Source organism: Odocoileus virginianus, chromosome 4 (genome assembly GCF_023699985.2).
Source record: "Odocoileus virginianus isolate 20LAN1187 ecotype Illinois chromosome 4, Ovbor_1.2, whole genome shotgun sequence".
Classification (NCBI taxonomy): Eukaryota; Metazoa; Chordata; class Mammalia; order Artiodactyla; family Cervidae; genus Odocoileus; species Odocoileus virginianus.
Genome location: NC_069677.1, coordinates 11,889,681 through 11,917,264, shown reverse-complemented (window position 1 = coordinate 11,917,264; position 27,584 = coordinate 11,889,681). Strand labels below are relative to the sequence as shown.

The following is a 27,584-nucleotide window of genomic DNA, read 5'->3' as shown; positions in this document are numbered from 1 at the left end:
TCCTAAAATGTGATAACTTGGGGATGTTTGGGATATAAAGACATAAACATTCCCCCCTCCACCCCATAATCTCCCAAGGACGTTTGGATGGACTGTCCTGAGTTATTTTGGACTATGAGACAGAAAAAATAATCCGTAAGTTCTGGTTCACCTCTTTGATCTCAAAAGCTCTACAGAGACCGATATTATACGACCAAACCCTAACTAGTAATTGCCTCTGTTGGATTTGACGTCAGTTGATGACTGGACTTTGGACCCGAGAGAGAGTTTAAAAGAAAGATAGCTGGAGGCAAATCATTTCCTTCCTGGATTACTTAGCAAGAACATCCAAAATGAAAGCCTTCGCTCACCTCGCTCTTCTTGCCCTCCTTTGTCCATCCTTAGGTAAGGAACACTTAAAATTTTTTCATTCCTTTAATCATGTTTGTTGTCTCTGAGATAGAATCAGCAGGCTTAAGCTACTAATTCCCACGGCCCCATTAGGTGGACTGTGTTGTGGATGAAGTTTCCTAGGGGCTCAAAGGCACAAGGCATTTCAGTCTGTGATGAAGGCAGATAGAACAGTAGTGAAAAGAAATTTCTGGACCTGGATTTGGGGTTCAGAGAGCCAGAGATTTGCCCTTGAAAGTCCTAAGGCCAGACAAGAGCAATTTAGTAGTTCCAAGGGCTTAGTGCCCTAGAATCTCCTCTTTAATCCCCCAAATGTCATTTGGGTCCTATTGCAGAGCATGGACCTGGTTTAATCCCTGAATGTGGCATCAAGAGTGTTCTGCCCCTTATACATGGGAATTAGTGTTTACCTCTGGGCAAATCCCTTAATCCTCTGAGTATTGGTGGCACTTCTGTCAAATGTTGATGCTTATATCTGTTCCACAGGCACTGTTGGGCACAAGGTAAGCCCTTGATAAGTGAGAATAGCAGCAGGAGAAGGGTAGCAGCAGTCAAAATGGCCAGCTGGTCAACTGTTCTCTTGTTCCTGGGAGAACACTCGCCTACAACTGGTTAAACCAGGCCCTGTTCAAGGTGAAGAGCCAGATTCTACCATCCAGGGGTGTCCCGACCCAAGGGGAAATCTGGTAGCATCTTCAGCAGTTTTCTATATCCGAAGATTTAGGAATAGCTTCCTCACTAAAACTTTTAATTATTTCTTTTAAACTGGCCATCATTCTCAGAGCTCTTGGAGACTATTAAGGGTTCTAGAAAAGTGATTATGAGATCACTAAGAGTTTACCACTTCATGTGTCCAGGGATTCCTAAGAGTGGCAAAAAGGTGACTTTGTTGATTACCATTGCCCTTAGGGCAAAGATCATGTCTATTCATCTTACTCTTTTTTTTTATTGACCTATATGAATAAGTGAAATAGGCTGGTTTAATAAATAATCAGATTCAGAGATACAAAAATTATTTTTACTAACTTTGTAAGCTAAAATTGCAATTAATTAAAATTATTATTTAATCTTTATTTTGGAAACATTAAAATAAAAGATATTTTCTCTCTTACTCTACTTTTGTTTGGAAACTGACCTCTGAGAGCTTTTGTCTTCATCAAAATGCCTGTTGCAAACATTGCTTTGTTTTGCAGTATTCAATACAGAAATTTATTGAACTTTGGGAGTGATATTTAATATGATTAAATTAGAACATCAAATAATTAAAATTATAGTTATTTTAAAACATGTCATCTTACTCTTTAAAAAGTTCCTATGTCTAGAATTAAGAATTGGGTACACATCACTAGAAAACATCTTGAAAAAAGTTTGATACATTAAATACCTTAATGGGGGTATTTTTCATCATTGTTTAAGCATACCCCCTTCTCTACCATCCCTCAACTAATATGTCCTATAATGGAAAATTGGTGTAATTGCCATGAACTGTTAAGGACAAAAAGGAAGCCACTTACAGGTGGTAAACAGCGTCCCCTGGTGGCATTTTCAATTGTCCTCACTAAGAACTATGAGGAATATTAAACTCTGACAGTTCTGCAACTACAGACATAAATGATATTACATCTCGTAATAATATATGTTGATATTAATATATAATTATATTTCACATTATAGTAATAAATTATAATTAATAACAGTTAATACAATAAATGATATTAACTTCATATTTTTCTAACCAGCTGAGCTAAGAGGCCAACTACCATCATCGTACTTTTCAGTAACTTTTTTTTTTTTTGCCATGATGCACAGCTTGTAGGATCTCAGTTCCATGATGAGGAATGGAACCCAGGCCATGGCAGTGAAAGCCCGGAATCCTAACCACTAGGCCACCCACCAGAGAACTCCCCAGTAACATTTTTCGTTTTGTCTGTTCAATTTTTAATTTCATTTATGTCGGGTTTTTTTAGAAGTAGTCATGTATTTTTATTTTTAATATAGTCCACTGCATTTATTTTCAGGAAAACCTGGATTAGGTACTAATTAGTATTAAATAATTGCAACTACCATTATATGTTCAGTGTTTTGTTTTCTGAAACTTGATATCTTTACTCTTCCAGCCGTGGTCCAACACAATGCATCCTCAAGTGCCTCTTCAACCCCAGATATTACAGCTACTACCGTCACAAGTACACCTACTTCTACCACATCTACTATAACTCCTACCACCACAAGTACAACTACCACAGATACTACAACCCCTACCACAGATACTACAACTACTGTCACAAGTACACCTACTTCTACCACATCTACTATAACTCCTACCACCACAAGTACAACTACCACAGATACTACAACCCCTACCACAGATACTACAACTACCGTCACAAGTACACCTACTTCTACCACATCTACTATAACTCCTACCACCACAAGTACAACTACCACAGATACTACAACCCCTACCACAGATACTACAACTACCGTCACAAATACACCTACTTCTACCACATCTACTATAACTCCTACCACCACAAGTACAACTACCACAGACACTACAACTACCGTCACAAGTACACCTACTTCTACCACATCTACTATAACTCCTACCACCACAAGTACAACTACCACAGATACTACAACCCCTACCACAAATACTAAAACTACCGTCACAAGTACACCTACTTCTACCACATCTACTATAACTCCTACCACCACAAGTACAACTACCACAGATACTACAACTACCGTCACAAGTACACCTACTTCTACCACATCTACTATAACTCCTACCACCACAAGTACAACTACCACAGATACTACAACCCCTACCACAGATACTACAACTACCGTCACAAGTACACCTACTTCTACCACATCTACTATAACTCCTACCACCACAAGTACAACTACCACAGATACTACAACCCCTACCACAGATACTACAACTACCGTCACAAGTACACCTACTTCTACCACATCTACTATAACTCCTACCACCACAAGTACAACTACCACAGACACTACAACTACCGTCACAAGTACACCTACTTCTACCACATCTACTATAACTCCTACCACCACAAGTACAACTACCACAGGTACTACAACCTCTACTGTCATAAGTACATCTACTGCTACCACGGAGAGTACAACTCCTAACACTGCTACAAGTACCTCTACTTCTCCCACAAGTAGTACAATTCCTGCTACCCCCTCAAAAACATCTACTGCTACCATACATACTACAGGTAAGAGCAAGTCCCTCGAAGCTCCTCACTAAGGAGTCACAGCATTGTGAAGGATGGTATGTATGTGTGTTCTTCCAGAGAAGGGAAGTGTGTATAAAGAAACCCAAGGTGTCCTTGGATATAAAACCCTGGAATTAAAAAGTCTGGGTCACACAGGCTAATAGTGATGGCAGAGATGCTAAAAGATTACCTGCAGTTCCATTCTATTCTTTCCTCAAGCTATTTGCCAGATGTGGAATATTTTTATAAACTTGGACTTTGTGAAAGCTGCTTTTGTAGCTTCCCTTTTCTTAGGAGATTTTTGGTTATAGTTTCTGTTTCTCTGAGGTCAGATGCTAATAAGCACTGATGAGATCTCTAGTCCCACTACTAGAACCTTGGTCTACTGAAGAAAGGAGTCAGTTCTACCCTGATTCTTCATCAAATGTTATTGAAAACATGTGACATTACCAGGGCTATGGTCCAAAGGACAGGTGTTTAGGGATACTGTCTAAGAGATGATGATTGACCTTCGGCCTAAGTTATTGAAACAGGAAACACTCGCTTCATTTCCCAAAGTTTGGTATAGAATGGAGGTCAGTAAACTTTATCAGTGAAGGCAAACTAATAAATATTTTAGGTTTTGTGGGCCATAATAAGATCTCTGTTACAACTACCCCACTCAGCCATATCAACATCAAAGCAGCCAATATACAATATACACACGAATGTGCTGATTGTGTACTGATAAAACTTAGTTTACAAAAACAGAGGAGGACTGGCAAGAATTGGCTTATGAGTCATAGTTTTCCAACCCCTGGTCTAAAAGAGTCCTCACACCTATGTTTAAAGGATCTGGATAAACCCTATTATTCTCAGTTAGGGAGACTGAGGCTCAGTGAGGGCAGCCACTTGCCCAGGGTCAAAGAGCAAGTTGATGTCTTCCTATACATTCTTCTTTTGGCTTCCTCAGTACTTTTTGGTAGATCTAAGAAATGAATGATTAAGGAAATGGAGCCAGAGGCTGCACTGAAACCTGCTTCCCAATCTTCTTTCATGTTTGGAGGGGCCACTGTGAAAGCTAGGTAAGGAGGGACACAGCTACACAATCGGTTCCCCTGTAGTCAGGAAAGAGAGCTTTTCTATGCCATTTCTGCTCCCCTAGACCCTCTCTCAGAGTAAGGCAGCCTTCTTGTGTTCTGGCCCTACACTAACTGTGGGGCATGGGCCAAACCAATTCTCTTTTGGCTTCAACATACTCACCTGTAATAAGAGATGATTGAACTAAATAGCCACAAAATCCTTTTCCCACTGTAACATCCTGTGACTTTATTCCTGGCACACAGAAATACCGAGTCTGTCCTTTATCGCCAAGGAGAAAGCCACACCAGGAGTTATCTGACCGGTATATACAAAATGGCTCTGCACTTGATTTCTTCCCTAGGATTTTCCAAACCTTCCTTGCGGTGTGGTTAAGGCTTTGTTAAAAAGCCATTTACTTTACTTAGAATATTGGTTAACACCCTGTTAGAGTGCTGACCCTTATTGTTGTTTGTGAGATACTGCACTATGCCTCCCGTGTCCAGGTAGCCTCTTTTTTTTCTTTTACTCTTAAAAATATTCTTTTTAGATAGAATTTATTTCTTAGAGAAGTTTTAGATTCACAGCAAAATTGAGAGAAATGTAGAGAGATTTCCCATATTTCCCTGCCCCCATACCTGCACAGCCTCCCTTATTATCAACTTTCCTCATCAGAGGGTACATTTGTGACAACTGGTGAATCTACACTGACACATCATAATCACCCAAAGTCCAGTTTACATGAGGTTTTACTATTGGTGTTGTATATTCTATAGGTTTGGACAAATGTAGAATGGTATGTAGCCATCATAAAGACTATTTTCACCTTCCTAACAATCTGCTGTACTCTGCCTATTCACCCCTCCCTCCCTGCTAACCCTTGGCAACTGCTGATCTTTTGTTGCCATAGTTTTGCCTTTTTCAGAATGTCCTGTTGTTGGAATCACACAGTATGTAGCCTTTTCAGATAGTCTGCTTTCATTTAGCAATATGCATTTAAGTTTCCTCCATGTTGATTTTCAAGGCCTGAACATGAATATTTCCTTGTCTGGCTGTACCAGTTTGTTTATTCACTTACCTACTGAAGGGCATCTTGATTGCTTCCAAGTTTTTGCAATTATGAATAAAACTGCTCTAAGTATTCATTTGCAGGGTTTTGAGTGGAAAAATGTTGGTAAATACTAAGTGAATACTTAGCATTTATATTGGGTAAATACTAAGGCTTGCACTTGCTGGGTCATATGATTAAGTTTAGTTTTGTAAGAAACTGCCAACCTGTCTTCTGAAATGGCTATACTTTATATTCCCACCAATATGAGAATTCCTGACTAGCACGATTATATTTTTTAATAAAGGTGAACTAGGCCCATAGTTATGGGAAAAAGAGCTTAAATGGGGCAAAAGTATATGCGGTAAAAACTAAATTTCCCTCCTCTCCAGCCTCACAGATAGAGAAAACAAACTTTGGTAAAAACCAAAGAGGAGAGGGACAAATTAGGAATATAAGATTAGCAGATACAAACTACTATATATAAAAGAGATAAGCAACAAGGATATATTATATAGTACAGAGAATTATAACCATTGTCTTATAATAATTTCTAATGTAGTATAATCTGCAAAAATACTGAATCACTATACTGTACACTTGAAACTAATATTGTAAATCAACTATACTTCAATAAAAAAGAGACCATGTTATATACATTGTACCTTATATGTAGTTTTTTTTTTTTAAGCAACTATTTCCACCTATGGAACCATAAGAATTTTAAGACAACTCTGAAGGTTGTCAGTCACTCAATCTATTCTGAAATCAAAGCTCAGAATCATTTCATTTGACAGAGGGAAATGGCTAGTCAAAAATCCCCATTTGGCTAACTGGTGATTTCTCTTCTCAGATCCCATCAGTTTTCCAAAGATAGGAAAGATGTTGCACACTGTCTGGTCTAGGAATCCTAGCCAGTGATGTAGAAACCATAGTAATATTCTTCTCACCATTTATTCAGTCATCCACTCAGAAAGCCAGAAAGTAGAATGGCCCTTCATCATTTCCTCTTAGAATTTTCACTGAGTTAATCCACTTTGTTCCCTTCCCTTTCCTCATAGGTCTGTATACCATGTATGCTAACCAGAGTATAATATCTAGTTTGGGGGGGCGGGGAGTTTTTTGCCTGGTCTTCCCTATAAGTCAGTCATTAATCTCTTCCTAAAAAAATATGGTGCTTTCTCTAAAATGGTTTTGGAGCATCTCACCTAGTATTAGAGGAGCAGACATCAAAGTTCTGGAGGATCTGTGAGATCCAAAGTATTTCCTTACTCCTTGGAATTAGAACACTGGAATCTCTTTCTGAGCAGACTGTTACTCACCAACCTCTGACCTTTACTGTTGACAAGTGCTTGGCTCTAGAATTTTAGCAACAATCTTCCTAGAAACATAAGAAAATATCTGTTTGTTTCTAGCTGTTCTAAGGGTATACCATGGCGTAACACGGCCAAGTAATAGAAAGTGCCCAGGAGGGAGACACGAAGATTTAAAAGTATATTTCCAGGTGTTATTTATTGTTACTTGTGGATTTTTAATCTCTTTCTACTGTATCTCAGGTTACAGCACACCTTGCAAAGAGGATTCCTGTCAGGGTGGTTCTTTGTGTGTTAATCTGCATGATGATTATGTTTGCCTGTGTTCAGAGGGATATTACTATAATTCTTCCACATGCAATAAAGGTGAGTTACAAAGGATGAACAATGGAGATATGCATCTCAGGCCTAAAGGGAATAGAAAACTTAAAATAATGACAAAAAGAGCTTCTGGAATATTAAACGGAGAGGAAAATTTGGAGGCAACAAAGGCCAGCCAAGCAGAAAAAAAGTTTCTGTCTTTATCTCAGTGGAACTTAGTGGGAGAGGAAATGGACCAACTCAGATATGTGAACTAGTTCTAGAGGTATGGGAGGGAATGGGTCCCTTCACTTAATCTGGCTGAAGGATCAGTGCCATGGGGTCAAAATGAAAATGATAGGTGTAGAAAGGTAGGTGTGTAAAATGATAGGTGTAGGTGTGTACAACTACAAAGACTGCATAAATACACAGCAGTGCTGTTACATGGGGACACTGATGCAAAATGAGGTGATTTCCTATAACGACAGAGTCAGACAAGCCAGGAACCTGGTCTCTGACTTTGGCTCAGTTTTTTTTGTTATAGGATTTGCTTGTACCATAACACCAAATCTTATTTTTGGAAACTTAAGAACTTCTCAGCTCTGCAAATGGACTTTAACAGCAAACTGACGCTACACTTTTTTGGTTAGATCAGCTGGGTGCTAAAAAAGTCCAAGGCTGTTTCCTGAGCTATATGTTTTTGTCTGTTTTATGAAAAAGAAATATCCCTTCTTGCCAACTGCACTGGAAATGAATGCATTGTGTTGGCACAGGGATTAGAGATATCCCCAAGGCCAAATGTTGTTTCAAAGGCTGTTCCTATTGTTAGCATGAGTAATCTCATTTCCGGGATCCACTCTAAGTAAATGACCCCAAATATAGAAAAGTTTTGTGCATTGAGATGTTTGTGCAAATTTTTTTTCCTTTTGAATAATTAAAAGCATTGAAAACAAAGAGTGACTGCATCAATGAAGGAAAGATGTGTTTCATAGAATATTATATAGCATTTAAGATGATAATTATGAAGACTGAGTAATGATTTGGAAAAATGTTTACTATTAAGAGTAAGTAAAGAGGACTCATGATATAAACTTGCAATTATAATGATATAAATTAGACACAAACACACATACACAAAAGAGCTGGGAGAAATATACCAAAATGAGAATAATTGTGATAGGTTAGGTTGGGTTTGGGGTAATGTTTTTCATACTTTCAGAATTACTGTAGTATCGTCATATGTTTAGAATTAAAAAATAATCTATGCTTTAAGCAAAATAGACCTTCTTTACATTGAATATCACAGAAAAATTCTGCTTGAATTTCAGGAAAGATATTCCCTGGTACTATTAAGGTCAAAATATCATACACAGCTGCATTGGAAAATAAAACTTCTATGCTGTATCAGGAATTATACATTCTAGTTACTACATTTGTAAGTATTTTCCAAACATCCTTCCTCTATAAATATTCTTTATTCTAATACTGACTTGTATAGACTGGCATTTGGGTGGTACAGGCTGGTACAGCTATCCCAGTGTTTCAAACAGTGAAATGCACCCTTATTGGTCTGTAAACAGTAGCTGTTCCAAATTCCCAGCACCACTGCTTCCTGGCTGCCTGGGTTCTTCCTCTAGGACCTGGGGGCCTCCCTGTGATCCTGCAACCAGAGGTAATAGCTGGCACGGCTGAGGGCCTTCAGAAGCCACTTCTAGCCATGCCGTACTCTTTCTTACAGAGGCTGATTAATGCTGTTTTAAAAGAAATGATTTCCATAGAATTGAAGAGAAAAAAATTGAAAAATTGTATTTTTTTCTTTTATAGTCAAATTTGCATACATTTCTAGACTAGTCTGGCTTCTTTAATGTCCGGAAGAGGAACTGCGTCTGAATTAATAAACATTACTTCTTTATCCAGTTGTCAAAAAGGTCAAAATGAACAACGGCTTCATTTCATGTTGATTACTGTGAGTGTGTTGACATGAGGGGATGGAGATCTCTATTCTGGAACCACATATGCCAGGAAGGCCTGAAAGGTCTCAGAGAGGGTGTCCAGTCAGTGTTTCTCAAAATTTAGTTTTGAAGGGAAAAAATATTAGGTTGGAAATATACTCAGAACTCTAGTTTTGAAGGGAAAAATATTAGGTTGGAAATATATCTCAGAACTCTAGGTGGAGAAAGACTTTTAAAAACTAATGCCTTAATGGGGGCCCAGGAAGCATGGTGGCCATGAAAATGGACCACAAAGTACAGAATAACAGCATCTAGTGACAGATTAAAAATTAGGTAAAGAGGAGAAAAACACCTCTTTTAAGTCAAAAATCAAAAGCTGTCAAAGATCCTTGGAGTACGGCATGAGAATGAATGTGAGGTTTGTCAGAGTTTTGTTTTATTAGTTGTGCGTGCTTTTGGCATGACACTTTAACTCTTAATCTTGTCTTCTCAGTTTTCAAATGAAACTTGATTAGATTAGAGGCTCTAAAGTAGAAGGTACCATGCTTTATGGTTTTTGTGTTTTTAAAGAAACCAATAAAGCATTTTATACAAATTTTTTTAAAAAAATAACATTTTGCTCTATGACTGTGTGTTTCCATTTGAAATTGCATCATTGTAAAAGAGTTTTGTTATTAGAATTGGTAAAACGTGAAAAAATATTATCCAGATGATCTTACAGATAGTGACCAAACAGCCGGCGCCTGGCACTGCAGCGATCAAAGCTGTGTCTGCTGTATCCCGGGCTTGCCTGAGCCCCTTTGCCTTACCTCTTGTGCATGAGGGGCCTGCTGGCCGTGACTGAGCTTCTTACCCTGGATCTACATTCCAATCTCCTGCTCAGACGATATTTGGCACATTGAGGATAGGCAACACCAATGTTTCCATTTCCAGGGAATCCTTCAGTTGTCTCATGTGGCTTTACTGAGCACTGGCTACTGTGGCCAGTGCATTTCCCAACATTATTTGGGTATATGAGTATCCAGAAGCCTTTTCCTGCTACAGATCTAGGCCCCTGGTCTTCAGAGACTAGTTTAGTGACTTGTTCAGTCAGATGCTAATGGTCCCAGAGGTGCCAGGGAGGGGATAGAGCACTTTATAATATCCAAGAAACTTTTAATCTGAAAGGGATACGCCAGAACTCCTTTGCAACTCCTGGAGATAGGAAAAAGAAAGACAGTTTACTTTTTTTAATGTCCTCTTAGCAGACAGTGTGGCCGGGGCAGTGCCAGCTCAGGCCCTGAGAAGCCTCTTTGGGTCTGTTTTGTCCCCAGCTAGATCCAAGTGGACAGGCTGCATAGGGATTTGAAGTTTCCCTGTTGTGCTGTACCTGGCATTTTACGTATATTTCTAATTCTCAAAGTAGCCACATGGGGAAGTTGGTACTAAGATACTGTTTAGCAGATGGGATAGGTAGTCAAGGATCAGGAAGGCTAAGTAAACTGACCAAAGGTCACCCAGCTGGTGCGTGAGGAGGAGGAATTTGAACCCAGACCTGCCTGACCCTCAGGGCTGCTTCTCCTCCCCTGCTGGCTCTGTTGTGCAGTGGGGCCTGGCAGGCCTGTTTGCATAATTCCTTGCCCCCAGGCCCAGCCTTTCAGCCCTTCAGATCAGTAAGTGTATATCCTCAAATTCATGAAGGATGACCTGGAAGAAGGAAAAAAGAAAAGGAAAACGTTTTTCCTATGCAGATGTTAATTTTCGAAATCTTTTTTTTGGAGATTAAGAAATTTAAATGGCCAATTGTCAACAGTGGAGCTGGATAGAACCTTGGAGGTCATTCAATGGACTTGATCCTAAGTAGACTCCAGTGCTCTGATGGTTTACAGAACCTGATATTTAAAAGAATTAAAAAGAATACAGACATATTCTGGATACAAAGCTGCTCAGCCTTAACTAGAGTATCAAATTTATTTGAATTTGACTAGAATAAGAGAAATGTTTTACTATCTGTTAAAATTACACTGGTTTCCATGATCTTTTTAAGTGTGGCAAAAATAATAAAATTCTTGAATTATAAAAAGTTGCACCAACCCAGTCCAAAATTCATATAATAAATATCAAGACTGGGGTCCAAAGAGAGGAAGATATGTCAAAGGTTATGATTTCATATTTAATTTCTTCAATCATCAGTCAGCTTGTGTTTGTTGATTGTTTCATGGAGATGGCCCTATGCTGAGTGCTATGGGATGGAAGTTGGGGATGGGCAGGTGTGGATGGTATCATAAGAAAGAGAAAATGAACCCATTCTTGGCATCAAATAACTTACTTTCTAGCTGAGACCTCCACCCTACCTCTACCTCACCCCTGCCAGAGGTCCCAGCTTCATCTCTGGCCACTTGTTTACAAGTATCTAGAGTTGTCTACTCTTAGAACACAACTCAGGCCTAATAAGATCTACCAGTGCTGGAGCCCCTTCCAGTTCACAAAGCTATGTATCATGTATTCTATCTCATTTTCTACACATTAGAGCCCTATTCAGTGGGAATTACTGCTGTCTCAAATTTCCCAGTGAGAAAGTGAGGTTCAAAGAAGTCAAATTTTGCAAATGCTGACAAGTGGAGAAACTTGATGCTTCAGCTGTCTTCTGAGCCACACGGCTCCCAAGCATTGGTGTGAGCTATTCCTTCCTCGTCTACTCCCTGGACCCATGCCACCTACTGAAATGCTTTATGGCCTGTTTCCTTTATGAAGCCGTGTCTTGTGCTCTGAGACTGGAAGAACATTTCTTTGAACTTCCATGGTAGATTGTATTGTCTCTGGCACTTACCTCTGTCAGCTTCATGGTGTAATCTGAGGTCACATGGTGTAACTTGATCATAGGCTAGGTCTGCCCATCTTGGTAATCTATGTCTCTGGCATAATGCCTTGGGAAGGTAAGCATTTTAGTCTTCCTTGGGTAAATTGATGAGTGTATGAAGTATGCATATAGGTAAGTCTAACAAAGATGCAAAACTTCACATGATTTGAAAAGAGAAAACAAGTCAGTCACCCTATATTTAAGAGTATTGATTTGACTGAGTGCTTCGGGTTTCCATCTTTTTCCTGGGTAGCTCTGACTTATACCAGAATCATCCTATTTTAGAGCAAAAATTGCTGAAAGGTGTCACAGCACATGTAAAGAATAAATTTGCTGTGTTACATAAATGAGTTTAGAAATGGGTTTATATTAAAAATCTAGATATACTATTACTTTTCCCCCTTGCTGTAGTTGTTATTAAATCTGTTCTTCTTTTCCACAGTTTAAAGATACATTTAAAATTTCTGATTACGGACAGACTGTAATTGTTAAAGTAAGGTAAGTTTGCTGTGGACCCACAGAGTACTTTGTAAGCAGGCTGTGTTCCTTAACTTTTAGTCTCCTCTTGCATTCCCCGTATGGAACTGAAGTCCTAGGGTGGCCAGTCACAAGTCTAGAAGAGGTGGTCAGTCTGAGTACCACAAAGGGCCCTGACTCAGATGCACATTGACCCTGGCCTGGGTGGGCAGAGTGTAGCCTGGGGATAGTAAGACTGTCCCTGTGATTGGCTACTTAGCAACTTGCTCACGTGGTCCAGGATATCACATGAATCTGTTCGGTTTGATCCCTTGGCTACAAACCACACCTGGCCATTCCCTGGAATGTGCATCCCAGGGGGCCCAGAGGAGAATGAATGGTTCATGGCCATCTCTTCCTTCATAGGGGGAAATGAGGCAGACAGGATGACCCCAGTCGCATGACTGGTCACTGAAGGGTCTGTTCTGAGCTCTTTCTATAGTAAGAACAGGCATGCAGTGAGTGTATCAGCATGTAGTGACCAGGGCTGTGTGCTATTTGGAAACCCAAAGAGGTAGAGGATTCTCAAGAAGTTAGTGATTCCATCTTGGCCTTCTCTGAAGCGTATTGATACACAAGTGCTGCAGGCTGAGGAAAGAACTCTAAGGTAAACAGAATCGTGCAGAAAAAGCAGCTCTAATGTATTTATATTTCTGTGGTTTTATTATCACATCTATATTCATAAACTTTGTCAAATCCTTTGTGGAAAAAGATGAATTAAGACAAGACCCCCTAAAAGTAGTGAATTTTGATCTGGGCGATGAGCAAGGGGCACGTGTAGCCAGGAGGCAGTTTAACGGGAGGCACAGTACAGGCAGCAGGCAGAGAGGCTGGGCCCCAACACAGTGGCTGGAGGCTGGAGACACAGCAGACAACTACTGAAGGCTATACATCATTGAAGGGTGTTAGGCTTGGTTTAGGGGACAACAGGGAGTTCATGCATCAGGATGACTGGATAAAAGCAGGAACAGCGAGGTATGACAGCAGTAAGTAGTAGGTAAACCTCTCCTTGAATCCCAGCCTTGGCACCTTATTGCTGTGTGACTGGGTGGGTGTTTTAACCTCTCTGAACTTTTATTACCTAATCTGTATATCTGGTTTACTCTGATCAACTTTCCCAGAACCCTGTGGGGAGCAAATGAGATACTGTTGGAAAGCTTCCCTGTGCAAAGTACCTGGCATGAAGTCAGTTTCAACATGTATTAGTTCCCATCTGTTTGCCTTCCAGAATAGGGGACCCTGCAAGTGTGATGGTAGAGCTGGTCCCATGGAGTCATTTGGTGGGGAGTGGTTCCCTGAAACTGTGGCACTCCTTCCATTTTTAGGGAGTTACTGAAAGGGAGCCAGGGGAGTTTGGTGACAACACCTTACCTGTGAACTCAGTGTCCTGAGAGGAGCAACTCCCCCAGCTTGAGGGCAGTGGTGGGCAGATGGACCTCAGTCTCACTTCAGAGGGCATTTCTTAGGCTCCAGATCAGTGCTCTCTCCTCAGAATCCCCAAGCTCTTTATTTACTGCCTGAATGTTGGAATTGGAAGGATCCCCAGAATTCCTCCTACACTCCAATCTCTCTTCGGACAGAGGACACTTGGGCTGAGGGAAGTTAGGACTGGTCTTGGGCCACAGAAGATGGCGGCTCCCCTGGGTCTAGATCTCTGGGTTCTTAAACTTGGAGGCTAGTGCTCTGGTTCTGTATGCTGCTGCTGCTGCTAAGTCGCTTCAGTCGTATCCGACTCTGTGCGACCCCATAGACGGCAGCCCTCCAGGCTCCCCCGTCCTTGGGCTTCTCCAGGCAAGAACACTGGAGTGGGTTGCCATTTCCTTCTCCAATGCATGAAAGTGAGAAGTGAAAGTGAAGTCATTCAGTCGAATCTGACTCTTAGCGACCCCATGGACTGCAGCCTACCAGGCTCCTCTGTTCATGGGATTTTCCAGGCAAGAGTACCAGAGTGGGTTGCCATTGCCTTCTCCCCTGCTTCTGTATATGACAACTTTTGGTCACTTGAGTACATGGCCTCTCCATCCTATCCTTGAACTGTTCCATGAGTAATGTCTTGCCTCCTGAACTGTATGCTAGTAGGTTCTTCAGATGATGAGTGAATTATGGATGGCATTTCTTCCCTAGCCCCACTGCAAAATTATACCATAGATCTCTGGTCATCTTTCAACTGATAAAGAAGAGTTTGTACCATGTACCCCTTTCTCACTGCCTGGTACCTTCCTCTGTTACCTCTGAGTCCTACCATGAACAAGTCATGAAACTTTAAGATTGTAAAGCCCACTTTGCTTTTTGGACTCCTTTTTTTGAGGTAATCATTCCTAAAAACAGAATTTGATTCATGTTTTGGATTTTCTGGATTGTTCCACAGAACCCATATGGCTGCAAATATTATCTAAGTAGGGTTGGCTGTGTTTTCAAACTTCTGTATTTATTCAAAAGTCTGAATGGAGTATAGGAAAACATAGGACTGCAAAAATATATCCTGAGTCTTAAAAACACATGGCCACAAGTCAGAGTGGGAAGAAATCTTTTAAAGTCCTTGTTTTTTTTTTCTCTCTCAGTGGTTGTATCACTTGGTTTTTGTTTTTGTTTTTGTTTTTGATAAATGAAAGAATTAGAACTTGGCACAGCCGATCTCAGGACCCGAAACTGTAGTGCTAGTTAGAGAGAGGGAAAGACACTTATGATGTCTTGCAGCAAGGTGATGTGATTTAGTATTACATTCTGATGCTTCCCGGGCTTCGCAGGTGGCGTTAGTGGTAAAGAACCTGCCTGCCAATGCAGGAGACCTAAAGAGATGCTGTTTCCATCACTTGGTTGGAAAGATTCCCCTGGAGAAGGGAATGGCAACCCACTCCAAAATTCTTGCCTGGAGAATCCCATGGACAGAGGAGCCTGGTGGGCTATGGTACATAGGGTCACAAAGAGTTGGACACAACTGAAGCAACTTAGCACACATGCACATCTGATGCTTCCCACGGCCCCTCCTTTCTTGGGATCAGTTCTCCTCTGGGTCAGGTGTGCCCAAGCCTAGTCACACACACACTTTGAAGCTGCCTGCTGGTTTTCTGGGCCCTTTCTGGGAATGATCCAGACTCAATATGGTTGATTACTGCCCTCTCTGTGTGCAGAAAGGAGCACAAACCCCTTAGTCTCTCTCAAGGCACAAATCTGAGATTTTACAGCTCATCAGGAGATCTGCTCTTGATTTTCTACAGAAAATGGCAGCTTACTACTTCACATGTCACTGATTCTACCTCTGGTTCAATCCAGGCACCTAGAAATGATTGTCCACAATTTTTCTAAGTGTCTTCCAATAGGACCTTACTGTAGTCCTAGATTTCCTCTGAATGCATATTGAATAGAGATCTCTAAGTCTATAAATGGCCATCTTATCAACCCCAGGCCTCCCTCTTTGAGCCTCAACTGTGGATATAAAACGATGGGTTGGGACTAATTCTGGGAGATTTGAGAGTCAGGGAGGTCTGAAGACCAATTTGATGATGCTTTAGTTCAATTCATCAAGTGATGGATTCATTTCATTTTTAGCACATCCGCTTCAGCAAGATCTGAAATGCGTGCTGGTAACCAGGGTGTTGACGTAGCAGTAGTAAACATTTTTACAGAAACTACAAAGGAAAATGAGACAACCATATCAAATGCCATTAGAAATGCAATTAAAGCACAACCAAGTAACTTTTCAGGATATGACCGTAAGTATTAAATAATTTTATTCAACATTTACCTAAAGACTTATCTACATTTTCTATTATAAATAAATAGAAGTAAATTTTTATAAGTAAATTTTTTACTTTACTTGTGAAGGGGGCCAGATAATTATCCACAGACATCTCTGAGTTTTCTCTGAACCTGTCCTTTCTTCCTCCCTCCCTTTCCCCAGTCACTTGACTTCTGCTCATTTATAACCATCCCCTAAGTCATCAAACTGACTAGTTTCTTCCTCTTCTTCGAAGGTAGCCTTGGATAAATAGCCTCTGGACTGGGAAAGATGAAGAAAGGAGGAAATAAGAGAGCTCTGTACCAAGTTACAGCTTTCCAAATGCTTATAGAAAGTTTACCTACACAATTTCCCCTTTAGGCAGATGCACATGCCCACAGGAGAGCTATAACAGTTCACTTTTGCTGTTTTATAAACTCACCAACCAGGCCTGGCCTTTCTATGAGCCCCTGTGACATGGAAAACACACACACTTTTTATTTGCTCATTTTTTATTTTTAGCCCTTTGCTCTTTGTAATTGGATTGTTGTTGTTGTTGTTTTGGGTTTTGCTTGTAACAAGCCTGAACTCATTTGGGACTCTGGACTGTCATACTTTTAATATTCCACCTTTGGTTTCAGGACTTTCTTTTTATATTTTGTTTATGTCTCTCCTCTGAGAACTTCCTGTGCAAACCATGCCAGTTTCTTAAATTACCTGGGCTTCTCCCACTTTTTTTTTTTTTTTAATAGCTCATTGGGGGTCATTTGCAGCTGCACAGTTAGGATTACATTTTCTTTCTTTTTTTTTTTTTTCATTTATTTTTATTAGTTGGAGGCTAATTACTTCACAACATTTCAGTGGGTTTTGTCATACATTGACATGAATCAGCCATGGAGTTACATGTATTCCCCATCCCGATCCCCCCTCCCACCTCCCTCTCCACCCGATTCCTCTGGGTCTTCCCAGTGCGCCAGGCCCGAGCACTTGTCTCATGCATAGGATTACATTTTCAAAGCTTCTTACTTTCCTGAACTGTTTTCATCTTCCAGAGTCTCATACCATGGAACTATACCTTAGCATTTCTGAACATTTCAATATTTACTCTCTCAAAGACATACTCCTGTTTCTGGCTATCACTTGGTCCTTGTCTTCCAAGGAACCAGTCACTTCTGCCTGCCAATAAATTTCTCCTTGGGGGTCAAAATTTGGTCCAGAGTAGCAATTCATGTAGTCAGAATAGCTATACCCACCTGGAAGATGAAATTGTCAGCAGCGCAAGACGAAACCTTACTGTACATCTTGCTTTTGGCTAGATGAGATTTCTAGCAAGTGTGAGGAAGTTGAGAGTCCTGATCAGCTTGGGGATTGACCACTCATAATGGTCATCAAATGAAAATATCCAGTGTGTTCTTCAAGATAAAGTTAGGGTTCCCTTTGCAGTTCTCTCATTTGGCTCTACTTGAACTGCCTTAGCTCTGAGCCTGGCAGACTTGAAACCATCGGCCTCAGCTCTAAGAACTGCTCTTTTTGACAACTCCTCTTGGCATCTCTCCACTCTGAGACCAGGCATGTGCTCTCAGATATATTAACAAATTATCAAATAATGCCAGCTAAAGATGGCCACAGGAGCACAAACCGCCCAGCACGTGGAAGGGAGAGCCCAAAACTTTTAGAGAAAAACACCTTTTGCTGCTCTCTTATTTCAGCTGCAAAGACAGAGTCTGTCTTCTGTGTCAACAGTTGTAAAATCTCTTTCTCTGAGTTTTTATTTAGAGGCATTTTCAAACAGCAGGCAATAAAGGAAGTTTAGTTACAGGCTTGGGATGTTTGGAAGAGAGTAACCACATATCTTCTACCTGCTCCTATTCTCTCCCCCTAATCCATTCTCAGATTCATCTTTTTGACCCTAATGCCTTCCAATCTGTTTCTAGACTAACATTCTTAAAAGATGGTTTTCTCTTGGCCATGCTTCTGCTCAGAATCTACAATGGATTCTCAGACTTGTAGAATAAAAGTCAGTGGCCTTAACCTAGCCTTCTAACTCTGCTATACCAATAAATGAACAAAGGAATGATTATTTGTTGAGTCTCCTATAGTAGACACTTGCATTAGCCCTGTTTCACAGGTAGAAGGGACCTTGAACCCACCAAAAATCAAATGATTGAACAAAAAGCCTCCAGACAATCAACTGCAGAGCCAAGAATTCTATTTTCTTCCACCTCACCTCACTGCCTCTCTCCTGCCCAAGTACAGTCCCATCAGTCCCAGACAACAATCCTTTCTTTCTTTTCATCCCTTGTTTACTTCACTTAGACTTTGCCTTGGACTATTAAAATCTTTCCTCTCTTTCAAGACTTAGCCCAATTTCCACCTTCTCCATGTTATCTTTAGCTATCTGAGTCCCTGAATTCCCATTGTACTTAAAGTCTGTGCTACAAGTTGCTGGTTGCAACTTTCTCTGGGTACAAACATGTAACTCTCTGAAGATGGGGTCCAAAACTTAGGCAGCTACTGTGTCCTTTGTAGAACCCAGCAAAGAGCTAGATGCAAAAGAGAATTTGAACACAGTTCTACTGCATAGGATTGAATTAATTTTAATTGAATAATATAAGGAAATATTTACAGAAGAGACCCACTGGCGAGCTGAATTTCAGAATCTTGGATTTTCATTGGTTGAATCCCAAAATGTGTTAAAAGGCAGTGATGACCACAATGGAACAGGGTGTTTTCACAAGTTACCTTATCCATATTGTCTTGCTAAGTATGTCTTTTAATTATTTGTGCCTCTCAGAGCAAGATCGGTGTGATTACTATGGTTGTAAAAAACCAAATGACCAAAATGACTGTGACAGTGGTTCACTATGTGAGTGCCAAGAGGGGCTGGTGAGACCAAACCCACAGATGCTTATGTGTGTTGGTAAGTGTTCCATCTGCTTCAAATGGTTCACCTCCTTCCCCTTTCCTTCTGCATTCTCACAAAGTACACACTTTCCTGCTCAAGCTTCCATGTGCATTTCAGAGTCTGAGGGATGTGAATTTTGGCTTTTGTCCTATGGGCCTGGAGGGGGCCTTGGGTACGAGCTGGTGAGGAGGTCCACATACCACTTCACAGCCACTGAGCACCTAGTTTCACCCAGAAAAAGCAATGTAAAAAATTACATTCTGCGACGTGTCACTTTGGGGTTGAAGAGGCTGTTTCTGAAAATTACCCAGAAATCACTCTCTTTTGAAGCTTTGGGTCCAACATGTCCTGAAACCTGCAATGAACAGAGCAAGAAGCAATGCCTAGTGAAGAACAGCACGAGTGCTGTCTGCATATGCCTGCCAGGCTACGAGGAAAATAAAGGGATTTGTCAAAAGTAAGAGAAATCACACCTTTTTCATCTTTTCATCGCTAAGTCTAGGCGAAAAGGACAGAGCTTATAATGTATGTATGAGTTTAGGTTGGGAAGTTGGTTCACTGGCACAAGGTACAGAGCATCACCACCACCATCATCAATTTTTGAAAACTTATCTGTGTGCTGGGAACTACAATAGGTATTGCTTCTCAAATAACAACTTCAGGAATGTATTCATTCCCCCATTTTCAAGTGATAAAACTAAAGCTCAGAGAATATGAATGGCAAGTCCCCGCTCACATGGCAGCAAATAAGTAGCAGAGTGAGCCATGTGGTCTCACAGCTTGAGGGGTCCCACTAAGTGCTAGGCCTCTGGGAACCAGCTTCACCCAAACCGATGGATCCTCCCAGTGCTCTGAAGATGGAGCACTCAGATGGTAGCAAATGGAACCACACAGGATTGTATGCCACCTCAGCCTTCCCAAGAGCCATGAAAGGTACTTACCTGGAAGATCAGGGTGCAGAAAGAAGAAAAGAGAAAGAGGAGACAGAACAGGGAGGAGACAATGAAAGAAGGATGCATGGAAGACATGGAGGTCGGGTAGGAACTCTGACCTGCTTTCATAAGGTTCTTTACCACAGTTTCCTATTCCTTTTTGTATTTTAGGTGTGCATTTGGCTACAATGGAATCAATTGTAAAGACTGTGAGTAGAAAAGGCTTGCTTTGTTATTAAGCTTCTGAGAAACAGACATTGACCACATTCAAAATTCTGTCCAGTCCCCCAAAGTCTCTGACTTTTTTCATAAAGAGAGAGAAAAATCTGCCTGGAGTTTGTCTTCTGGGTCAGGCCAGTCCATGCCCACACTTAGGTCATAGGTAGAGCCTCTCAGTTATGGGAAACAATAGAACTCAGCCCAAGAGACAGGCTGGAACCCCTGGACTTGTCCCAGGCCAAATAAGTTTGTCCCAACATTGTATTCATTTCCTGCATTAGATTAAATATTCATTGTCTGCTACCAGAAAAGGTAAAGACCAGTATAATCCAAAAATGTTTATGTTCATAGTGGAGCAAAACTAGAAACCAGACATTTAAATACTCAAATCATCCTTTTGTTTTACTAGTGTTTTTTAACAATTTTTTTCCTTTTTCCAAGTTTGGAATATGTTGTTGTAAATTCAGTTGCTTTGTTCCCTCTCCTCCCCTACCCTCACTAGACTGGGACAATACTAACTGTATTATGTTTAAAATTTTATATAATGAACTAAACGATCAATGACCCAAGGTGAAGGAAATATTTCTGTTAGTTTCCCAGCCAGTCACAAAGTTAGTGATTAGAAATGCTTTTCTTTTCTACTGTATTTTTTGTGAGCCTGGGTTTGATAAGTCATTTCTTCCTTCTGAGCTTTCAGTGTCTCTACCTATAACATGAGAAATTTGAATCAGATGACCTTTGAGGCTTTTTTCAAGACTTGATGATCAATGGCCCCATGCATCCTGGTTAGTGAGAGGTGACATAAAGGGCAGTCATGGAGAAGGAAGAATCAAAGGTATCTAGAGCAGCACTCACCAATAAAAATACAACTTGAGCTTCAGACTTAATTTCAGATTTTAAAAATTCTATGTAAATTTTTAAAAGTAAAGAGAAATAGGTGAAATTGATTTCTAATAAAATTTTATTTCACTCACTATATGGAAAATAGTATCATTCTAGCAGGCAATCAATATAAGAATTATTAGAGATATTTTGCAGTTTTTTCATACTATGTGTTTGAAATCTGCTGTGTACTTTACACTGACATGCTATACCAGGATGACGTTTTAAGTGCTCAGGAGCACTAGACAGAGCAGATCTACAGGAGACTGAGTGGTAATGAACCTCCAGACTCTTCCCTCACCAACTACATCCAGCCTTTACCTGGCTCCTCTATTAGTGACAAATTTAACTCCAACGTAGTTCCCCTAAGTTTATCAGCAAAATCAGTGATGGCGGCAGGCAAGGCAGCAGAGGTAAGGACCTCAGGTGAGTGGACCTCAGGTGAGATCCCACTCCCTATGAAGCCCAGGAAGGTCCTGCTACCATGGCCTCCTTTGTCTTTACGGTCTTCTTTTGTCTGGCAAGTTTGTCTCTTCTGACTGAGTTCTAAAGACACTGGTGGGGGTGACGGTGGACAGAGGGTTAAAGGAAGTGAGCCACCCACTCATCCTGGCCCTGGAAGGGGGGTCACAGACCAGAGCCCCATTGTGTTCTTGGCACCTGTGCAGTAGACGGGGGGCTCTGCTTGGGGGAAGCTGTTCCTACTCTTCTCTTTTCCCTTTCAGCATTTCAGCTGATCCTCACAATCGTGGGCACCATTGCTGGCATCGTCATTCTTGGCATGGTGATTACACTTATCGTCTCAATGAGGTATGGGACAAAGTGTCCTTTTCTTGGGTCACAGCCACCAGCACTACACTCTGGTTTCCAAACACACCCAGCCTTTCCCAGGCAAGAGAAGGAAAATAAGGCGAGACCTCTCTGATACCATTGACCTTTCATCGTCAGAACTTTCTTCTGATTCTATAAGCTACACATGATTCACTAAAGAAAATAGAACATGTGTAAGAGAGCAGAATAAAAAAATCACCCATAAAACTCACCACCATGAAACAACCAACATTTTGGAATACATCCTTCTAGGTTTTTGGCTACTGTTCAAAATGAATTTTGTATCTTTTGTGCTTTTAAATTTTTTGTTGAGGTTTGTTTTTGCTTAATACTATAATGTGACATCAGTGTTAGTTGCTCAGTAGTGTCTGACTCCTTGTGACCCCATGGACTGTAGCCCGCCAGGCTCCTGTGTCCACAGGATTCTCCAGGAAAGAATAATGGAGTGGGTAGCTATTCCCTTCTCCAGGGGATCTTCCCAAGCCTGGGACTGAACCCAGGTCTCCTGCATTATAGGCAGATTCTTCACCATCTGAGCCACCAGGGAAGCCTATAAAGTGACATAGCAACCATTTTCTGATGTCATTAAAAATGCTTTGGGTAGTTTGGGAATTTTTGAGCATGAGCCACTCATTCTCCTTGTTTGCCCTACAATAAACCTTTATTTAGGGCTTCCCTGTGGCTCAGATGGTAAAGCGTCTGCTTGCAATGCAGGAGACCCAGGTTCGATCCCTGGGTCGGGAAGATCCCCTGGAGAAGGAAATGGCAGCCCACTCCAGTACTATTGCCTGAAAAACCGTCACCTGAGGAGTCCATGGAGTCGCAAAGAGTCGGACATGATGAGGGACTTCATGACACGATGACGATGAAATCTTTATTTGCTCAGAAAAAAAAAAAATCAAACAAAAAACTATTTTGTTGGCAATATTTAACTCCATTGATACTGTCAAATGTAATTTTCATCAAGTCACCCCTGCCCAGAATTTCACTGCAAATAGCCTAACACCCCTGGTGGCTCAGATGATGAAGAATATGCCTACAATGCAGGAGACCTGGGTTTGATCCCTGGGGCAGGAAGATCCCCTGGAGAAGGGAGTGGCAACCCACTCCAGTATTCTTGTCTGGAGAATCCTATGGACAGAGGAGCCTGGCAGGCTACAGTCCATGGGGTCATAGAGTTGAACATGATGGAGTGACTTAACACAAGGACAAAGATACCTCAGCTGAGCCTCCTGGGTTTTAAGGAGAAACATTATCTCTGCACGGTGTTTTTTCAGTTTGGTGCCTTAAGTACCCTTTTAAAAAACTTAAATAGGGTTCATTCATTCATTCTACACTTAGATAAGTTCCCTCCATTAACAGGGATGGAATGCTATCTTCTATTCCATTCTAGATATGCCAAGTGAGGAGCCACTCTGATTAAAAAAAAAAAAATGAAAAGCTACTTTTTAAAAGTAGCATTTGGCTCATAGCTTATATTTTGGCAAATAGGTTTTCTTGCACTGTAATATGAGAGGACAAATAGTTTTCATTCCTAAAATATTTTGTTTCTTCTTTTTTTTTTTTCTCTTTCTCTCCATTTTGTTATTAACTCTTCCCCAGAGGCTTGATTGCAAGGATGCCAAGCTGGGAACTGGGAACATGGCCTTCCCTTTCCCAGGGGGAGGGGGGCCAGGACATTCATCTCCAGAGTGAGGCTGCCTCCTCCATGGTGGACTGGCTCACTGCCATGGTCTCCAGGGCCCTCAGGAGCTGCAATAGAGCTTGTGTCCCGGAAAACAGCCTTGGTTCTCAGTTCCCTCTTCCTGCTGCAGAGCCTGGTTTTGCTCTTAGCTCAGCCTTGGATTCATTACTCCCGAAGCCCTCCAAGAATTAGAATGTCTTGTCCATTCCTAAGGGAAGGGAGCCTCTTCTCAGCCACCTTAGACAGGAGTGTTGTCACAGGGAAGAACTCTGTGGTGGGCTAGGCTGGCTATCAGGGTCAGCAGGTGAGTGGGTCTTCCTGTACAACACCCCAGTGTCTGAGAGTCAGCCTGGGACTGCCCTGCGGCCTTTACGGATGCCTCTGGCCCTACCGCCCACTCTAACAGAGCAGCACTGTGGGTGACTGTGGGCCAGAAGGAGAGAAGGGTCATGATCAGAGTTAACTGGTGCGGAGGCAAGTGCCTCCCTCACCTCAAATCTTTTCACTTGGCATTGAATGCTTACATTTGAGGTCCTTGAGGGCTCGCAGCAGATCCTGGGAAACTTCTATTTCTCCTTAAGACCTTTATGCCTTGAATTCATCTTATTCATTGAGGTGCTACTATAGAATTGACTTTGCTTGAATGAAAAACTGTATCACAAATCATCCTTTTTCTTTAACTTTTATTATCATTTCCATAAGTAATTCAAAGGCGCACTGAAGAATACTAACATTACTAGCAAAATGTAATATAACAGGCAGAATTATTAATAGATGGTTACATGGATCTTATGAGGAGAGTCAGGGAATCTACACTGCATGAAGTACTAAAGTATTACCAGTAATGGACATCAGGTCTGTAGCTTATTCTTAAATGGTTCAGGAATGTTAACAGTTGGGGACTCTGGGTGACAGATGTATGGGAGCTTTGTGTAATTTTTTTTTTTTTTTGTAACTTACATGTAAATTTGAAATTATTAAAAAAATTTAAATATTGAGAAAAGAATATTAACATTTGCTTCAAGGAACTTGCCGCCACTGTCAGATCTTAATTTCTGTTACCAATTATAGGTTAAAGAACAAAGGCAAGAATGGGGAAGAAGAGACCTTGATTGAGAAGGACTCACAAAATCTGAGACTCAAGGAGACTGGCTTTAGCAATCTAGGCGCAGAGGGGAGCATCTTCCCTAAGATCAGGGTGAACCTGCCCAGAGACAACCAGCCAGAGAACCCCTACACAAGGCCGGGTATTCTACCCGGACCAGACTATTAGGTGAGTATTGTGTGCTTTCTATTTGCCTTTGTTGAGTGAAATGCCCCAGGGCAGACTTGGTACCTGGCTACTATATCAGCAGCAACCCTGGCTGCCCCGTAGACCTTTTTTATTTTTAATCAGGAAGCTATTATAATTAGCCACCAATTGGTCCCTAACACTGACCATCTATATGACTTTAGACATACCACTTAATTTCTCTCATCATCTATTTCCTCAGGTGTAAAAAGGGAAGCTTAATTCAGATGCCCTTAAGGTCTCTTTAAATTATATATTTCTTGGGCTATAACTCCAGTGGTTGTGATGATAATTCCTAGACTGCTGAAGGCCCTAGGACCCAACCTAGGTCTGGCCTGGGAAGGACTGTTGGATGTAAGCATGGTTCTGTTTACATGGGTCCTTTCCAGACAGCCCACATAAAGGCAAATCTCTCCTCTCCTTCCCACCCAGACCACAAGGCAACCTGGTCAATTTCTAAAGTAACAAGTGAGGCTGGTAATATTTTCTTTCCCTTGGGAGGACTTTCAAGGTAAATAGCTTGTCCTCGTGAGATCTGTATTAGAGAACAGTAGCCGGCATTGCTCAGTGTGACCAAATGAAATACTGAAAGGAGAAAGCCTGTCAGAGGAAACTCCTGCAAGGAGGGTGACAAGTCAGAAGGAAAAGGAGAAGGGGCTGGAGAAGAGGAAGGGGAAACAGAAGAGGCAAGAAGAAAAATGACTTGTTTAAAAGAGGAAGAGTGGGGAGAAAGAGGAAGAAGGAGGGGTGAGGCCTCCCAGGAGAGAAGAAAAATAAAGAGGCTGAGAAGGAGGACCTAGGAGGTTGGGCGAAGGGCCGGGGAAGGGGTCACAACATCCCCACTTCCCAGGTTTGAGCTCAGCTTCTGCAGGTGGCCCAAGTGAGCAGGTCATCCTTTGAGAGTCTTAATGCACTTTGAATATTCTGGGAAAATCTGAGTTGTTTTTATTTTAAAATCTCATGGTTGATTTTCCTTTAGTCATGGGCTCTAAGTGTTTCATGTATGCATGAAGGGGTGATTTGCACAAAGCGCACCATGTGGGGTTGGACACAGGGTCCAGTCAGCAGTAGTCGAGAAAGGATGTCCCACAGACGCCTGTTGGTCCTACCTGAGGTGAACCTTCCGTTGAACTCACTTCAAGCTTCCCTTTCTCTACACTGGTGGAATGCTTACTTCAAGTATTACCTCTGAAGAAAGGCCTTTAGTGCTTGAGTACGCATGGGATTTAGAATCCGACAGACCTGGTTCACAATCTGACCCTTCCTGTTCTGAGCTGTGTGATCTCTGACAGGTTATTTGACTTCTCTGGGTTAGTTTACTCATCTGTGAAATGGACTAAATGAAGCCTACTTCAGAGGATAAAGATCAAATAAGCCAAAGTGCATAAAGAGCTATTTGAATAATATTATTCAATAATATTTAAAACAATGTTAATCACTTATGAAACTAAATTTTCTTATACGTTTCTGTTGGAATACTTTCTTTCTAAGAGTTTCCCTCCCCTCTCTCATTTTGTCTAGAATTTTGTAAGAATTTGGATCCATCCACAGCCCCTCAACCTAACATATGAGCTTTTATTTGGAATGTTCAAAAGACTGATGGAGAAGGGAGCAGCCTTGAAGATCTGGCCTTTGGTACTTCTCTTCCATCCAACATCTAGCCTCTCCGAATGGAAGTTGTGACTACTTACAATGAATACAGCTTGTTTGCTAACTAAGTACCTATGAAATTAAATGCATATAGATACTGTGAGCATTTGCAAGATAGTTGATTTGCTCCAGTCAGGACAATGGTTAGTTTTTCTTCCTGGTGGGGCAACAATAACCATTTCCTATCTGGAAGGAAGCTCCCCAGGATTATTCACTCCTGGAAGAGTCTAGAAGAATGTTGCTTGGAGTTGATACACTGCAGATAAGTGGCGTAATTTTGGAAGACTCTTACACACCAGCTATGGAGGTCCCAGGCAATGGGAAGAGATACCATCCTTCAAGGTGCTCAAGTTCATTCTCTGGCAAGTTAAAACAGAGATGCTACTTCTGTTCCTCAAATATAGGGATTTCATTCCCCTGCCGGGAGTTTGTGACCTGGCCTCACACCCAGGGGACAGAAAAAGAGACATGTCTCTTAGTTTTTGAGGAGCAGTTACTGGCAATCCAGGACCTTCTTAATGTCAACTAGAAGGCCTGGACTGAAAATGTCCCTTGAGCCTTGCGATACAGATTCCAGAGGTACTTCACCAAAGCTTCGGCCTTCCCTCAGAGGCTCAGCAGCGGCCACCAACATACACACAGCCAAGAATGGGGACAGTCACCTCGAGCACAGTCTTTCTTTAATGTTAACAGCATCCTTGTTTCTGTCTAATGTTCTGTCTCCTTGCAAGTTATTTTTTATTATTATTATTATTTGTTCTTGACTGTTAACTATAAAAGATAACAAATAAAGTGTCTTTAAAA

General features: G+C 41.2%; 1 protein-coding gene across 1 annotated transcript; it reads left to right on the top strand.

Moving 5' to 3' along the window:
• Positions 1 to 242: 242 nt before the first annotated feature.
• Positions 243 to 27,584, top strand: MUC13 (mucin 13, cell surface associated). The gene is made up of 12 exons (XM_020899484.2): positions 243 to 384; positions 2,508 to 3,641; positions 7,305 to 7,427; positions 8,690 to 8,796; positions 12,595 to 12,650; positions 16,218 to 16,381; positions 19,181 to 19,306; positions 19,622 to 19,748; positions 20,395 to 20,432; positions 22,050 to 22,134; positions 24,911 to 25,112; positions 26,652 to 27,584. Exons 1-11 carry the CDS (start codon positions 333 to 335, stop codon positions 25,110 to 25,112), a joined length of 2,214 nt encoding a protein of 737 aa, XP_020755143.2. The 5' UTR covers positions 243 to 332; the 3' UTR covers positions 26,652 to 27,584.

Coding starts and splice junctions, on each gene's coding strand:
- MUC13 (XM_020899484.2), top strand. CDS start 333: ATGAAAGCCTTCGCTCACCTCGCTCTTCTTGCCCTCCTTTGTCCATCC. Junction 19,307..19,621: donor ACAGATGCTTATGTGTGTTG/GTAAGTGTTCCA, acceptor TCTCTTTTGAAG/CTTTGGGTCCAACATGTCCT. Junction 22,135..24,910: donor ACACTTATCGTCTCAATGAG/GTATGGGACAAA, acceptor TACCAATTATAG/GTTAAAGAACAAAGGCAAGA.